The 17,705-nt window shown below is 43.2% G+C and overlaps 1 protein-coding gene across 2 annotated transcripts; it reads left to right on the top strand.

Moving 5' to 3' along the window:
• Window positions 1-453: 453 nt before the first annotated feature.
• LOC143296539 (uncharacterized) lies at window positions 454-17,626 on the top strand. 2 transcript variants are annotated; one of them, XM_076608557.1, is made up of 5 exons: window positions 454-558; window positions 3,448-3,696; window positions 7,427-7,679; window positions 8,778-8,881; window positions 10,045-17,626. In XM_076608557.1, exons 1-5 carry the CDS (start codon window positions 463-465, stop codon window positions 11,092-11,094), a joined length of 1,752 nt encoding a protein of 583 aa, XP_076464672.1. In that variant the 5' UTR covers window positions 454-462; the 3' UTR covers window positions 11,095-17,626. The 2 variants fall into 2 exon arrangements, with proteins under 2 accessions (XP_076464672.1, XP_076464671.1); XM_076608556.1 differs by having other exon boundaries at window positions 8,721-8,881.
• Window positions 17,627-17,705: the final 79 nt, after the last annotated feature.

The raw sequence follows: 17,705 nt of genomic DNA, 5'->3' as shown, positions 1-17,705 counted from the left end.
CCCCCTCCTCTCCTACTTTTTTTTTCCATTTCTGGATGATAAAATCAAAATAATACTTAAACAAACAAATGTCTACAATCACCACTTTGTGTGACCGGACACAAAACAAAGCCTAACCTCTATATATTGTTTTAATCATTTTGTGTCATTTTGTATTAATGAATTGCACAAGTAGGTTTAGTTCTCAATGCCCGACTGGCGTGTTGGGTTTATGTGTGGCATCTTCTCCGGGTTCATTCTTTTTTATTTGTTTGCTTGTTTGTTGTTGTTTTTTCTAAGCATATGTGATATCTGCACAATTTGTCACCTCCTTTAAACTGAAAAAATATAACAACAAAAACATGCCGAGTTTTCTAGCTTACTGGAAGATCTTTGTAAAACTTCAAACGGAACAGAACCATTTCAATCGAGGTCCAAATACCGATCCCCAATTTCTACTGTTGCTTCAGAACTTTTGTCAAGATGGCTGAACCTTTCAACATAGTTTACCTTCCGGAGCACATATTAATTAAGATATTTTATTACATGTCATATAGTGAGATCAGCCGAAGCAGAGAAGTAAGTACTGATCTTGAATTGTTTAATCTGTTTGCATGAAATGGAAATATATTTAAATATGTTATTGAATTTTAGTGTAGCGAACACTTGCTGACATGATTGTGAATGATGGTTGGTTGTGGAGTGTCAGGCAGGACTGTGAGTGTGACTAAGTCATTGTGTGGCAGTAGGTACCGGCAAACTTTTATTTTTTCACAGAAGTTTTGTAAAAGAACATTAAAACAAGATTAGATTAAAACTTTCAGTCAAAACAAACATCACACAACTAAATTGTGTTTATATCAACGGTAGAACCAAAACTGAGCCTTTCTGCTCGCCATTTGAGCTTTGGGGCATATCTCCAATTTTACAGCATCATTCCATGTATACTAAACAACAAAGACAGCTAAGAATTAAGGAAAGTGATATTTTGTAAACTGTAAATGACCCCCGAAAACGAAGTATGGCGGGGTGAAAACGGTCATGAATACATGTAAAACTAAAAGCTTCCTCATGTACACATGAGTGAACATGGGGGCAGCCCACGAAGGAAGAAGTATATATACTAAGGTCCCCCCGCCCCCCCCCTCCCCGCCACCCCTTCCACCAACATGACCTGATTGTTTTATTGATACTGAGTTCCAGAATCCAGTTTATTTTTTTGCAAATTCTCTCAAGGCAAAATTTGTCAACAAGCGCAGTTTCTTCATTTATCAAACTGTTTTGATGAAATAAAAGTGATTTGTAATCAGCTGAGCAAGGCCTTTAAAATGGGGAATAGCAATAATGCGTTTAGCAGAAAATACCCCCCACCCTACCCCACAGGTGCCCCCCCCCCCACCCCCTCCAACCCTCCCCCTCCCCCACTTTTCCTGGCTCATCAGCATATGCCTGATTGTGTTGTTTAAATAACTTTTTGTTTCTTTTACACCTGGACAGATTTGTCCTTTGTCACACAAAAATATTCAACATGCATGCGCTTAAAGCAAAACAGATCTGTTTTAATGATCCATATAGCTGAACATAAAAATTCTTTTTTTAACTGGACAGACACACATGTGATGTATGCTCAAATACACACACCATTCTCTTTCTCTCTGACAGACACACAATTATCATGACTTTAGAATTAAAAGTCACATTCAGCAAGATCTTTTTCTTTCTTTCTTTACTTTTTTTTCATTAAAAAAAAAATCATGTTATCAAGTTGCTGGAATGATGATGTTCTGGAAAAATGGAAAATTATTGTGTAACAATTTGTGTTTTATAAATAAAAATAAAACCACTGCCATAAAACATATCTGCTGATTAATTTCATTTCAGCAAACAATTTAACATACTTAAAATTAATTGCATCATGAAAATAAGAAAAATTATCTTTACTTCAGTTAGAGTCAAAATGAGGTGTAGCAGTTTGGGGTATTCCCAATAATCAAGCACTTTTGTGCACTCATTTATGAAAAATACTCCTCTTATATGCTTATCTGTGACATGATCAACAGCATAAATGTAATAGTAAAATCATATGAACTCAAAGGTTTTCCTATAATGATCAGTAACCGACCAAGATTGTTGTTGAAATTTGACTCAGCTGCGACTGCTATTTCAGTATCTGAATGATGCATGACTTCTTTCACTAGTTTCAGCTCATAGTTTATTCACTCCAGTATTTTCATGCGGTAGTTTTGCATATTATTCAGAAGAAAATTAAAAGAGTTTTCATTTCATATAAGTAATTGCTCCTTTTTATTGCCAGTTTTGAGAAATTTACGTTTAAATTAAAGTTGAGCGAAAATCATTTTTTACAGGCTATATTTGCAATATGTGATTTTTCAAGCCGAACCAATATTCACTGAAAAGATGAGGTTCAGACTAACACAGCTGTACAAAAAAAAATAGCTTTGAAGGTCAAATGCGATTGTCGAGCCAATTAAAAAAAAAGAGAGAGATTCTGAGTGAAAACTAGTTGCAGCGGTTGGCCATGGCGTGCGAGAAGCCCTCCAGCTATCTCCCATTTTTACTCTTTAATTCAGCAAAGACAAAAAACAGATGAAAAACAGAAACAGCATTCAAAAGAGGAGAAGCTGAACTTTATTTCCATATAAAACATCATTTAACATGTCTTTATTTCTAAAATATCACTCAAGTCACAGGCTTGGGAAAATGGGCAAAATCAACCTTGTTCAGTCTCAGCTTCAGTTTAGCAAGTGACGGCTGCTGGTACCTAATTACTGTATAGATCTACTTCTTGTTAATTCCAAGGTCAGGGCTCTCTCGCATTGACAGTCTTTCGGTGATGGCTGTATAATAGCTTAACTTGGTCACAGTCTGTACCAGTTGTGTGTGAAAAGGTGGGTTTTTAAAGGGATTTAGCCATTAGGGGAATTCCGGTTTCTCAGATGCCTGGCAGCAGCACAACTCAATGTGTAAGGCTTTGATTGTGTACCTATCTCTAGTATCAGAGTGGATTTCTCCCAGTTCCACATAATTTTGCCAGAGGATAACACTTATGTTGCCTTTTTTTTTTTTCCAGTGTGCCAAGTGTTTGCTGGACATGGGATCTCAGTTTATCATCTCATCCAAATGAGTAGATGTTCAGTTTGTTTTTCCAGGTAAACATGGGAGAGAGGTCAAGACAGGTATTGGAACCCAGACCTTCACAATCACAGATACTGTGTTTGCAGATAAGCATCTTAAACCATTTTGACACCTTACACCATGTGGGAGGAAGAGAGGCTAACTGGGTGGGAAGCTTTTAGTTTCAATTGCAGTGTTAAAGAGTCATCAAAACTCTTTTTGTATGTTCTTTCTAATTACTTCAGTAATGTTTTGGAGACAGACTTGTATCCTTCAACTTTTCAAGCTGTTGGAGGATTATGCTTACACATTCCATGTTGAAATTTTCTGCAGGTTTGTCAAACATTCAACAGAATATGCAGCAAGGAACTGACCCAGGCATTTGTGCGAGTGGATCGCCTGCACTCCCAGATTCAGAAAAACATCAAATCACAGTTGCCTCGCAAGGAGTCGGAGCGCCGTAACCATGCGCTGTCACGCTTTGTGGATGTGCTGTCGGCTCTGGAGACCAGGCTGTCACTGCTGTCCATGACCTACACCAAATATATTGACCTGGAGCTGTGCTGCTTCATTCCCGGAATGGTAGGCCTCTTTTTTTTTCAAAGTGTTTTGTTTGCATACCATGATATTAGAAATGATGTTAACCTTTCCTGTACGTCATGGGTGTGCACACACCCACACATGTTTTTTGCTCTGAAACTCAAGTAATTTTGATGCCACTTCCATTAAATTTCATGACTTTGTTTATAATGTATCATACTACATGTCAACTGAAAATTATTTTGTTTTATCCATAAACAAAGAAATAGATATACAATAAATGTCCCAGTACGTTGTGGGTGTGTGCACACCCATACTCTCAAAGAGTAAATTTTGCACGCCGTACGTCATGGGTGTGGAGCCACCCATACTTACAAAAAACGCCTTGCACGCCACACGTTGTTTGTGTGACGTCACTCGTGCCTGCTGGAGAGGGAGAAAGAGAGACCCGGGGGGAGGGGGCGTTGATATTAAAGTGCTTCTTGCCCACCATTTGGATTTGGTGACTGAGATCAGGCCTTTTTGTCTCTTGTGCATCATATCCTTGTTCAAGTCTGCGGTTTTACTCTTTAGTTTAATTCATTTCAAAAATGGATATTTATTGTACTAGATAAAAGAACTGTTTTAAATACAATTTTGAATGAATTGTTTTTCTTGTTATAAAAAAGAAATCATCAGAACTGATTGGTACCGGCTATTTTTATCTAGTTGGAAAAACCTTTTTTGAGAACTAGATATTATTGTATGTCTGAAATCCATTGATCTAATTCTAGTTGATACAGAAACTTTTTCTTATTCCAATCAGTTCGAAAGAATGGAAACCCGCTGATGAAGAAAGACTGAAAAGAAAAAAAAAGTGCAAGGAATGCCGATATCTCAGTCAAGGGAAAGGGGACTGGTACCAGTACAGTGCCGCCGGCATCAGTTAAAGTCCATACGGTAAACACATGGTGCTCATGTCTGTTATTGCATCAAGTGATAAGGAAGGAGGGGGGGAGAAGGGGAAGGGTTAGAAAGAATCATAGTACACTTGTGTTGGCACTTTTACAACCCTTTCTGACGGCATATTATATGGAATCGACATGCGTGCATTTGTGTGTGTGTGTGTGTGTGTAGAGGATGGGGGTGTGTGTGTATGCACATAAAGACACAAGAGAAAGAAAAGTGTTTCCTTTTAGCCTAAAATCTGATACAAAACCAAAAAATCATTTCTGTTCGTAATGCATCTTTTGCACTTCATCTATAGATCCCTGATCTAAATAACATATCTACAAGCTGTGGCCACCAAATGTACCACTGCATCATCAGCTGACATAATTTCATCACACACACACACAAACACACACAAACACACACACATACTCACACACACATACACACACACACACACACACACACACACAAAGCATTAGTCAAATGTTGCGGGTTTCATTCCACAAAGTGTGGCTAGACAGGGACAGAGGTTGTGTGGACACGTTTGTGTGTTTCTGTGTGTGTTTGCATCAAGTGTGTATACGAGTGCGTGTATATGTGCTTGGGTGATGCGTGCAGGCATATGTGTCTGTCTGTGGCTGTGTGGAGGTGTCTATGTACACACATATGTCAGTCAGTGTGTGTGTGTGTGTTGCCGGACCATGAGAAATCCGTACGCTCCAAAGGGCGGGAGTGAATCATTATTTGTTTGTTCGTTGTTATAGCACGCTTGCTTTGTTTGTTGTTTTTAATTCAAAGCGTGCTAGATTTCATCAAAACGACTCAGAATTGACTCTCAGTCATTTCTGAGTAATACATAATGTTTGGCACAAAAGAGCTGCCATCAACATGTACAGAACAGATCACGCCGAAACGGGCCTTTCATTATTACCCGTCATGGGGATAGACGTAAAGAGTGTGGCTTTTTTCTTTCTTCGAGTTTGTCGTCAAATACATCGTCATTAGTGTTACAACACCTTGGTGTCCAGACGACATCATACCTAAGTTTCACCCCCTTTCCCGTCCCCCATTTTCTCTCTGGATTTGCAAATATATCAGGAATGACCTGTGCCTGGGGGTTTTCTGCAGCAGTCACGCCCGACTAAAAGTTCAGTAGTATTATATATCAAAAAAAAAAAAATTAATAATGAAATGGAAAAGCCCATTTACACGAAGCTCTCGCACCCCTGCACTTGGTCAAACGCTTGAGTAAATGCATGCATGCAACTGGAAACCGGACATGAAAGTTTGCTGAAGGAAATGTCAGATTTGTTTTACGAACAGCTGATGTGGGTTACCCGGGTGACAGTACACCCACGTCGTACGGCAAGGTCTTCAGTGTTCAACGAAACACCCATGACGTACGACAACTTAGTTCTATACAGAAACCATGGGTGTCTGTACACCCACGACGTATGGGAACGGGTTAGTTCCTTTACACAGACCATGGGTTGCTGTACACCCACGACATATGGCAAGGAATCTTTCCTTCATAAAAAGCATGGGTGTCTGTACACCCACGACGTACGGTGCACAAAATTTTAGGCGACGTATGGGAAAGGTTAATGGTATGGAGATGGTTTTCAAAATACTTTTTATTGATGTCCCTGTGGCCCATATCTGCACATTTGTTCTATTGGCTGCAGTTCCCCAACATCCCGTTCACCCTAACCCTTATTCTGCCCCCTAATTTCCTTACCTATCTTATCTTGGCTCCCTGTCAGTATGTCACTGAAATTACAGTGATGGTAGGTTTAGTAGTAAATTCAGTAATTCATATTGCTTTGTAGCTGACTTTTTCAGTAAAAGAGACAAAAAGTATATATGTTCTGTAAAGAATGATACTATCACTTTTGACACATAATGATTGTCATTCTCTTGGTTGAAAGTTACCACACCATAATACAAGATATACTGCGCTATCAATGATGTCATCAGAACACTAATTGAAAATGACATTTTCCTCCCTCCCCTCCCCTCCACTATAACGGATAGTAAACTATGAGTTATGAATGATAAATTATGTAATGGAATACATCACAGAACCTGCCATTTTAATTTTCCTCCCCCACTATATCATGTAAATGAACTGTGTGTTATGAATGATGAATGTGATCAAAATGCATCAACAGAATCTGCCATTTTAATTTTCCTCTCCCACTGTATCATGTAAATGAACTGTGTGTTATGAATGATGTGATCAAAATGCAGTAACTTCTTCTTCTTCTGCGTTCACTCATATGCACACGAGTGGGCTTTTATGTGTATGACCGTTTTTACCCCGCCATGTAGGCAGCCATACTCCGTTTTCAGGGGTGTGCATGCTGGGTATGTTCTTGTTTCCATAACTCACCGAACGCTGACATGGATTACAGGATCTTTAACGTGCGTATTTGATCTTCTGTTTGCATGTACACACGAAGGGGGTTCAGGCACTAGCAGGTCTGCACATATGTTGACCTGGGAGATCGTAAAAATCTCCACCCTTTACCCACCAGGCGCCGTCACCGTGATTTGAACCCGGGACCCTCAGATTGACAGTCCAACACTTTAACCACTCGGCTATTGCGCCCGTCAAAAATGCAATAACAGAATCTGCCATTTTAATTTTCCTCCCCCTCTGTACCATGTAAATGAACTTTGTGTTATGAATGATGAATGATGTGATTGAAATGCATCAACAGAGTCTGCCATTTTCATTTTTCTACCCCCACTGCCACAGGTAATGAATTCTGTGTTATGAATGATGAATGCTGTGACTGAAACACATCAACTGAAGCTGCCATTGATTGTCCTGCAGGTTCTGGATGAGCTGTACCAGCTGCTGCAACGGCTGCAGAACACGGAGTCTCAGCCACCCAGGGCATACGACCTGCTGCAGTCACTGCGGGACCTGTCCACCATGGCCATGGAGCACTTTGAGGAGAACATCGTGCCCCTGCTCAAGGCCCAGATGACGGAGCGCTCACAGTCCCTCTACTTCTCCCCCAGCTCTGTGGCCTCCAGCTCACCCCTCCACTCCAGTATTGCCCCCACCTCCCTGGACATGTCAGGTGTGTGGGTGGTTGTGTGTGTGTATGTGTGTGTTATAGTAGTAGTAGTTTTCGATTTTACATCTTTCCACTCTTAAGTGATATAAAACGAGATGGAAAAAATAGGAGGGGTGGGAGAGGGCGGTACTTATGTGTGTGTGAGAGTTCATGTGTACTTGCTTGTGTGTGTGTATGTTCTTGTCATTGTGAAATTTCCATTTTCTGACTCGTCTTCTGTAGTGATTAGGAATACTGATCACTATAGATCTGTCGGAAGTAAGTGCTGACAGCTTTCTTAAGTGATGGCCTAGAGACAACACGTCCGCCTAGGAAGCGAGAGAATCTGAGCGCGCTGGTTCGAATAACGGCTCAGCCGCCGATATTTTCTCCCCCTCCACTAGTCCTTGAGTGGTGGTCTGGGCGCTAGTCATTCAGATGAGACGATAAACCGAGGTCCCATATGCAGCATGCACTTAGCGCACGTAAAAGAACCCATGGCAACAAAAGGGTTGTTCCTGGCAAAATTCTGAAGAAAAATCCACTTCGATAGGAAAAACAAAGAAAATTACACGCAGGAAAAAATACAAAAAAAATGGGTGGCACTGTAGTGTAGCAACACGCTCTCCCTGGGGAGAGCAGCCTGAATTTCACACAGAGAAATCTGTTGTGATAAAAAAGAAATACAAATACAATAAAACCAGTTTCAGTTTCAAGGCGGTGTCAGAACATGCAGACAGATCCATATATGCTACACCACATCCTTTGGGAGAAAAAAAAGACAAGGCAGATGCCTGACCTTCTCGCAACCCAGTGAGCTGATTTGGCCTTGAGAACTTATCCTTGAGATTTATTGGTACTATACTTATTTTACTTTTCTCAAGTATGGTCCAGGAGAAAGTGAATCACATGTGAATACAGAATAGTGAAGAGAAAAATGACCTTGTTGCAAACATGTCCATGATAGAGTGTGACTGTGAAGAGAAGAGAAAAGTTACCTTGTTGCAGGCTTGCCCAGGATAGAGTTACCATGTGAATGTGAAGAGAAAAGTGGCCTTGTTGCAGGCTTGCCCCGGATAGAGTTACCATGTGAATGTGAAGAGAAAAGTGGCCTTATTGCAGGCTTGCCCATGATCGACTGTTCCTGGACCATGCCTCTCAATGTGGTCAGTTCCCCATGGCGACGCACACCTCTCAAACTGGACGTGCAGCGCATGCAGAGTCAAGTAAGTTTCATCATCACTTCCAGTTTCAGTTTATAATGTGTGTGTGTGTGTGTGTGTGTGTGTGTGTGTGTGTGTGTGAGAGAGAGAGAGAGAGAGACCATCCATACATGTTGACACCACACACACTAAGCAGGCATGAATAGGTGAGGGGCAGTAAGGAGGGAAGAACATTCACCATAGGTTCTTGTATTGACACAAGGAAGTTTGAGAAGGTAACAGTCAGAGGAAGAGTGGAGAGTTCTTGAGTGAGTGAAAGCACTGATGAGGTCAGAGAGATTGTAGGTCCTGTGGAGTGGAAAGCAGGATAGCAGAGACACGCAACTTTGTATTTAATTCTTGCCGCTATGGAGAGCCAATGTAGGGTATGAAGGTGGGGAGAAATGTGATCAGTACATGGGACTCTGAGAGTCAGAATATAATCACACAGACACAAGGAGGAAAAGGACTGACATAACCCTGTTTAAACAAACACAGTACCACTCTCTCTCCCATTTGCACCAATTGCATCCGTGTGTAAGAAACAGTTCGCTTGGATAGCCACTTCCCTCAGCTGGGAATATAACGAGAGAAAAAAGATGGAACATGATGGAACAAAAATCAGGATGTGAAAACCGTGGGATCTTTGTTTTTATGTCATCATCTTCCTGAAAGAAGAGTAGTCATCTTCCAGTAAATCTCTTTTTTCCCACCCGACAAAAGCTGTCATCTTTCAGTAAATTGCTTCCTGTTTTTTTCCTGTCTAGACAAAGCAGTTACCTTTTAGTAAATTTCATTTTCCCCACCCAGACAGAAGCAGTCATCTTTCAGTAAATCTCTTTTCTTTTTTTGTGTGCCCTACACAGACAGAAGCAGTCATCTTTCAGTAAATCTTTCCTTTCTTTTCCTCACCCAGATGAAAGTAATGATATTTTCAGTTACAGTAAATTGTTCCTCTTTTTTATTTCCCCACCCAGTGAAAAGCAGCGGTCTCTTCAATAAATCTTTCCTCTTTTATTTCCATGCCCAGATAAAAGCAGTGATCTTTTCAGTAAGTCTTTTTCCTCTTTTTTTATTTCCACAATCCAAATAAAAGCTGTTAATTTTTCAAGTTTTCCTCTTTTTTCCTCACCCAAATAAAAGCAGTGATCTTTTCAGTTAATCTTCCCTCTTTTTTTCTCTTCCAGATGCAGATGCATTCAGCGGCCATAGCCACCATGACAAAGGAGTACCGAGAGCAGAAGGTGAAGATCGGGGAGCAGAACCGCATCATTGCCGAACAGGAGCGGCAGTTGCAGGAGCAGCGCCGACTGATCCTGGAGCTGAAGGCTCACATGGTGGCTCAGGAGAAGAACCTGGAGACGCTGGCGGGTCACATCACCTCAGCGACAGGAAAGACGGTGCGTCTTCCAGAGACAAAGACATGGGACCACGGGCTGTGGGACCCCTCCTCCGTAACTTCTACATCCTCTGGGGACTGTGGCTATGACATGGATGACTTCCCTGACATGGACCGAGGGCTGGACAGGAAGAGCCAGCTCAGACACGTGTCACACCGCGGCGAGGTGAGAGGTCGTCTCCCGCACCACGGCAAGCAGGTGTCAAGCTTCACGGTCAGCACAGAGGACCAGTCATGTGTGGAGCAGTTCATGTTCCAGGCCAACGAACTGCACCAGTCGCTGTCATCCAAGTGCTCTACCAAGCGACTCCTGGCCCAGATCGCCCTGGCCATCCAGCGCATTGCCGCTGACCACTCCCTGCCCCCGGTCTGTCTGGAGGAGTGCCCTCGGGGCAAGATCTCCGACCCCGCTGACCCCCAGAGTGACATTGCCAGGCAGCTGGCGTTGGCCCAGCAGCAGCTGTCCACGTTCAACGAGGAGCATGTGGGATGCTCCATCTGCACAGCGGAGGACGCCACCTCTGCCTCCCCCTACCTTCACCGCTCGGAAGGCAGGACCGAGTCACCGGTGCTGCCGTCTGTGGCCAACCAGGGTCTGGTGAACAGAGCTCAGGAACTGTACAACCGGCTGAACAGCCTGATACATGATGCGGGGTCCGCAAAGCCTGGCACAAGCGCCAGCTGTGGGGGGGAAGGAGGAAACGCTGAGGCAGCCAGGGACAAGGGGAAGGGCAAAGGACCTTTGAAGAGGAAACGGTCAGCATCGAAAACTGATGCTGACAAGGTGGAGGCCGTCTCGCCACAGAAGTACAGAAAGTGTCGTAGACGGTTGTTGTAAACTGTGAAACTATATACTGGGGTTGCTTAGTACTGTGTATTAGGAAGTGATGAAAATAGTCTGCATCCTATTTTTGGGTTTTTTTGTTTAGGGGAATAGTGTAGATTGTTTTGGATGATTTTGTTTATCATTAATCATTGAAGCTGCTTTATTGAAAGCATAGGTATGTTTAATCACTGTTTAGTTTGATTCATCACACCACTGTGTGTTGCTTGAAAATTAGTCTTATGCTACTTCCTGCACCAGCTCAGTGTTACTGAGAATAAAAAGCTGAGGCTTTGATGTGTTTTGCTGTTGTTTTTTTGTTTGTTTGTTTTTTTTATCTTGCGTATTGTTAATTAAGAAGAAACTTTTATTTCCTAGTCTTGCATGCATGCATTTTTTTACAGTACAGTAGACTATTTTACCCTTAGAGACAGAACTTGTGTATAGTTATTACTATACTCACTGTGAAGAGAAAAGCACTTGAAATGTACAGTATCTAGAGACTATTGTTTAGTTACATTCAGGTTTAAAAACAGCCACCTCAGGTGATGTGGGTGGCAGGTTTAATCGTTCCAGGACAGTCAGGGTAGGGGAGAGGACCTAACTCTACACTGACACCACCAGTGCAACAACAGGTCAAGGGGGGCAGGGAAGATGCCAGTTTTTGGGTGTCTGTGATTCACACTCCCATCATTTGAGCTAGCCTGGCATTTGCTCTTGTGTGCGGTTCAGAGTAATTACCATGGAAGAGGTCCTCTGATCGACTTAAACTGATGCAGCATAACATACTATATTCATTCTAGATATCCACAACATGCATTTCTCACTTGATTCATTAATGACATTTTCTTCATTTTTCTTTTTCTTTTCATCATTCAAGCTCAGCAAACCAGTATCTGACAGCATTCTGAATTAACAAAAAATTGATGGTGTTGCTGCTTTTCCCTGTTAGTGTTGTAAAACATTGTTTAACTACACATAATTCACCATGGCCCACTAGTGCAGACTCCAGCAGGGGTCTGATTCCTGTTCTGTGCAAACTACTATCCGCCTATGCGGAGAAAATGAAAGTAGCTATGGCCAATAATAACCTCCCGTAGTAGGTTACCTCCCATTTGCATCCCTGACTAGCGCCCTCTTTTTCCGGCAGCCATCTTGACTCCTGCTCCTGTGCTCTGCATACGGCTAAGTTTTTTTTCATAATTTCTGCCTGTCTATCGATTCTTTATTGCTCTCTTTTTGTGTCCGATCATGAATAACAACAGGCCACAAAAATACTTCACTCGATTGGGCGATCGAGCTAAGATTAAGATCTCAGAAAAGCCTCGTTATGGAACTGTTAGGCATCCAACCGCCACCCAGTGGTCCTCAGCAGGCCCTTACCCAGTCACCCATAGTGGTCGATGCCCTGCATCGTATACTAGAGCGAGCTAGGGGCCAACACGCCCAGGATGTCCCCACTGGCTCTCTTCCCTATTTTTCCTCTGCAATGGTTCAAGGGAAATTCCTTGGGTCAGCGTCACGCCCATATTCCAAACAACCCGTCCTAGCCCCGGGCCCTATCCCACAAGGCCCCCTGCCTATTTCTCAGGAGGACCTCCGCCTGCTGCCCCACCACCTGCATACTCAAAGAACATGGACAGCTTCCTTGCTGGCCATACCAAGTCCCTCCAAGAACCTCCCAATGACCAGTCACCCGGCATTGACATCGCCATTCCCAGACCTTTTATTCGCCTGATCGCTGAACACGTTCACCGTTCTGCTACTCTCCAGTCACAGGCCTACATAAACATTATCATGGCCAGATGGGACGCTCTCCTTGCCCATTCCCCTTATGTGCGGTCTCTCCCAGAACAAGCTTCCCTCAGGGTCAGACCACAACCCAGGGTGTACTGGCGACAGCCCTACATATCACGGCCACAACACAGGCCAACAGCCAACACCAAACCGGCCCACCCCCAATGACTCACCCCTGCCCTTCACCCACCACTTGCACACCATCAGCTGGCAGGCAGCCTATCCAGGCACATACCATGCGGAGACAGTTCTCCTCTGGTGCCAAAAATACAACATACTTCTGACAGCACAACATGTCCCAGGCAAGCTGAACATTCTTGCAGACTACCTCAGCAGACCCCACACTGTCCTCCAAACAGAATGGACCCTGTCACCATCAATACTCTAACCGGTCTGGGACCATTGGCACAAACCACATGTGGATCTTCGCCATGAGATTCAACTTCCGCTTTCCAACATACGTCTCCCCAGTCCTGGACCCTCAGGCCTGGGCTGTGGACACACTGTCAATCAGTTGGTCAAACCTTCTGGGGTACACCTTCCCTCCACTCCCCATCATGGGAAAAGTTGTCAGAAAGGCAAGGCTAGAACACGCCGCCATGATTCTCATTGCACCACACTAGCCAGCTCAGCCGTGGTTCCCCGACCTGCTTCATCTCTCTCATGTTCCCCCACTCCGCCTTCACATAGGCAGAGAGTCTCTAGTCCAGCCCCGCTCGGGCATCCCTCACAGGAACCCAGGCGTACTCAACCTACATGCCTGGCTACTGTGTGGGAATCTCTGTCAACACTAGGTGCCTCTGACCAAACAGCTGAACTTGTCTGCATGTCCCATCGCAAAGGCACTCAAGGCGTTTACTTGGTGCACTGGAACTGCTGGCTCTCATGGTGCACATCCCACTCAGTCAATCCCACGCACCTGTCAAACATGGATCTTGCAAACTTTCTTGCCTTCATTGCCTCCACCAGAGGCCTCTGCCTCCACCCTATGGCAGCTAGGTGGGCCCTCTTTCTCAGATGACCCTCTGTTCAGAGCACTTGTATGGGGCGCTTCTCTCAAAAAGGTGCGTAGATCCCGTAGGACTCCTTCCTGGGACCTTTTCCTAGTTCTGCAATACCTCTGCAAGGCTCCCTTCAAACTCCTGGCTTTAGCTCCTTTCAAACTCCTCTCCATGAAAACACTCTTCCTCATTTCTCTTGCCTCGGGCAGACGATGTAGCGAAGTACACGCCCTTAGTGGCATCACACAAGACATAGCCTTCGAGCCGGATAGATCTGTCTCACTCCGATTCCTCCCTGAATTTCTTGCCAAAAACTCCAGGCACACCCTCCCCCATACTCTTCGTCAAACCACCCTCTTCCATACTGGCCCCTGACGATGACAGTTTCCTCTGTCCCATCAGGGCCCTGCATGTCCTCAAAAGGTCACGTCTCTTGTGGTTGTCCAAACGATGCCTCTTCATCAGTTGGAACCTGGATTACTCTCGCGACATTAGCAAGACATCTCTGTCTCGATGGATAGTCAGTACGATTAAAGGCGCATATGCAGGCACAGGGCTGGAACTTGATGCCCCCTCTGCCAGAGCTCATGAAGTCAGAGCTTGGTCCTCTTCCCTTGCCTTCGCCCACTCAGCATGGCTACAAGACATCATGGATGCTGCTTACTGGAAAAACCCTGCTACCTTCATTGAATTTTACTTGAGGGATGTCTCTCGCTTAGGGGATGATGGCTCAAGAGGCATCGCCTCTGCGGTGGTCGCACAACATGCCATCACAGCACACAGACGGTAGAACAGGTGAGCCCTCCACCTTGTCGTGCCATTCTGCACTAGTGGGTCATGGTGAAGTATGTGTTGTTAAAAGGAAATTTTCTTCCTAAAATTACGTTTTAGTAACATACCGTGACCCAAATTTAAGACCCTCCCGTTCCTCCCTGCTTCTGTTCTGCCTGTATGCTGCACTGGTTGCGGCGATTTGCCATCAAAAGAGGATGCTAGTCAGGGATGTAAAGGGGGGGTAACCTACTACGGGAGGTTATCGGCTGTAGCTACTTTCGTTTCCTCCGCATAGGCGGATAGTAGTTTGCACAGGACAGGAATCAGACCCCTGCCGGAGTCTGCACTAGTGGGTCACAGTAAGTATGTTACTTAAACTAATTTTAGGAAGAAAATTTCCTCTCATTCAGTTCCTTCCATGTGACACTTTGAAGTTGACTCACAAAACACAAAGCACAGTTAGAACTTTGAATTTGAGACAAGGGTTTGTACACATGTATCCTTTGCTAAAAGCTTTGCAAAAGTTCTGTGTGGAATGGACACTCGTGTCTTTGGTGTCAGTGTCAGTTGATTACTGGCTTCTCTTTTTCAGTTTTAGCTTACTCTTGCGACAAGATGGAACTGAAAAGAATACACTGCCTGAGTTTTGCTACTTTAGTATTTTTATTGTGAGCCTACTAGCATAGCATTCTGAAGCTCCATGGTTTCAGTTTCTCAAGGAGGCGTCGCTGTATTTGGACAAATACATATACACTACGCCACATCTGCAAGGTAGACTTGATGCCTGACAGCAGCATAACTCAATGCACCTATCACACCTCGAGTCAGAGTGCATGCATATATATATATATATGTTTGTGTACCGATCAGAGTGGATTTCTTTTACAGAGGTTTGCCAGAAGACAACATTTTTGTTTCTATGGGTTCTTTTTCAGTACACTATGTGCATACTGCACACAGGACCTTGGTTTATTGTCTCATCCGAAAGACTATATGCTCAGTTTGATTTTCCAGTCAAATTTGAGGAAAAGGGCAAGAGTGGGATTCGAACCCAGACCCTCACAGACACTGTATTGCCAGACAAGTGTCTTGACCATTCTGCCACCTTCCTCCATGGTGCATGCTTTACTCTAAAAGTAGTCACTGGCAGGTGTGTGGTAACTGTGAGGGTGTGGTGTGAGGAGCCTGCTGATGACCTGCCATGATGCCTGTGGACTGCTGCCACTTGGACTGGTCTTTGGTGGACACTGTTTGAAACTGGTTACGTGTGAAACAGGAATAGAGGAAACAGGGGGTAGTCTTTCAGTCTGTCATGTTCTGTGGCATCACGCAACATTCCACTTCATTGCAGTGTCAGTTTTACACTTCATAGGTTTTTCACTTCCCGGCAGTGTTAATTTTTCACTTCCCGGCAGTGTAATTTTCACTTCACAGCAGTGTTAATTTTTTACTTCATAGCAGTGTCAAATTTACACTTCATGGAAGTGTTTATTTTACACTTCACAGCTTTTTCACTTCACAGCAGTGTCAGTTTTACACTTCACAGCAGTGTTAATTTTACACATCATTGGTGTGACTCATCCACAGAGCAGCACAGAATGATCGTGTTCATGCATGGATGTGTGTGGGAGTGGCTGTGTGTTTCCTGCTGAGCACACATTGGACAGTTTCATCTTGTTTTTGTCCCCGTGTGTTTGTGTGTGGGTGATGCTGTGAACACAAGTGTGAGAATTTTTACATGCCTTATACAAATCAAGTTCATTTAATCAATGTTGTTTGTTCAGACAATGGCTGTTAACCTGTGCAGCAACTCATGTAGACTGTTCAACTGTGAAAAACACAACCTCCAGCAATACTGAATAAACAGACCACGATGACATATATCTAAAATCCATAATTCATTTATTAACAGAAAAGAACATGAAACTATCACAGAAGTAAACCTACTCCTCTAAAATATTTCACAGTATGTACAGTTTTGTGTCAGTGTAGAAAGATATGACACAGTCAATACACATCAACACGACACCCTCTGCTCAGTCCTTGAGTGGAGTGGATGACCACTACATACAATCATCTGTTCAGCAAACCTGAATCAGTCAGTAATTTAATTAAAACTCTGGATCATCACTTTCTCAGGTTTTGTGTTCTGTACACTATTCATTGTATTACATCACCAATATATGTATATTTACATACATGAAAATGAAAGGCCACAGTTTCTTTTTTAGAGGTATCCAATTTTTCAGACTCTGCTACGGAAAATCAACCAAGAAAACTGTATCCCAGGTTGTTATCAGCAATGTTAAAAATGGAGACAGAGCGTAAACCTGACAAGATGGCGTGGAGAGCCTTGGCCAAAGGAATGATTCAGCGCTTATAGCTTTTAGAGGCGTTTGATTGGCTGAGAGCGGACCGGGCCAAGACCGCTCGTCTTTTCACTGTTAGCCGCGCGAAATTTGGCCAAGCAGAGCAAACCGATAGGCCTAGTTTGCATCAGTTTGACATGGTAAGTATATGTAACATCAAACATGGAGTATAACACAAACTCCTCCTACTTCATACAAACATTGGTTCAATTTTGTTAAGGTCATCATATCATGCAATTTGACAATCTTAAAACCTTATCTGAAAGGCTGTTTTGAATTTATTGATATTTAAGACATTTTCAGATTTGCTGTCACTGAACTTGTGCTTATATATATAACAGTGGAATAAGCATATATTTTGCTTTAAAGATTTTCTTTTCAAAATGGAAAGAGTGAGGGCGTCAAAGGAAGAAGGAAAGAAGAAAAAATAAAGGATGTCGACAATATCGAAGAACTACTTAGAAAGCATTGAAGTCCCCATTTATATAGTAACTACCTTAATTTTGAAACCTATTTATTGTTTACCTTTATGCACATGTTTTGATGCTTGATGTGACATAACTGAAATATAATAAACCCAACAAGCAGTATTTGGGTTGCTATTTGTGTATGTGTTTTGGGTAATGACGTGTGTTGGAGAACACAACAGTTGTCCTTTGTTTTCATCTATCTAAAGGCAACAAAA

The sequence above is a fragment of the Babylonia areolata genome, chromosome 21, assembly GCF_041734735.1.
Source record: "Babylonia areolata isolate BAREFJ2019XMU chromosome 21, ASM4173473v1, whole genome shotgun sequence".
In the NCBI taxonomy this organism is placed as follows: domain Eukaryota; kingdom Metazoa; phylum Mollusca; class Gastropoda; order Neogastropoda; family Buccinidae; genus Babylonia; species Babylonia areolata.
Note: the sequence above shows the minus strand (reverse complement) of the source record. Positions and strands in the feature narration are given on the sequence as shown.

Bases quoted from the DNA above. Each gene is read 5' to 3' on its own strand.
- LOC143296539 (XM_076608556.1), top strand. From the start codon at position 463: ATGGCTGAACCTTTCAACATAGTTTACCTTCCGGAGCACATATTAATT. The intron at 559-3,447 runs GTAAGTACTGAT...AATTTTCTGCAG, and splicing joins AGATCAGCCGAAGCAGAGAA to GTTTGTCAAACATTCAACAG. The intron at 3,697-7,426 runs GTAGGCCTCTTT...ATTGTCCTGCAG, and splicing joins GCTGCTTCATTCCCGGAATG to GTTCTGGATGAGCTGTACCA.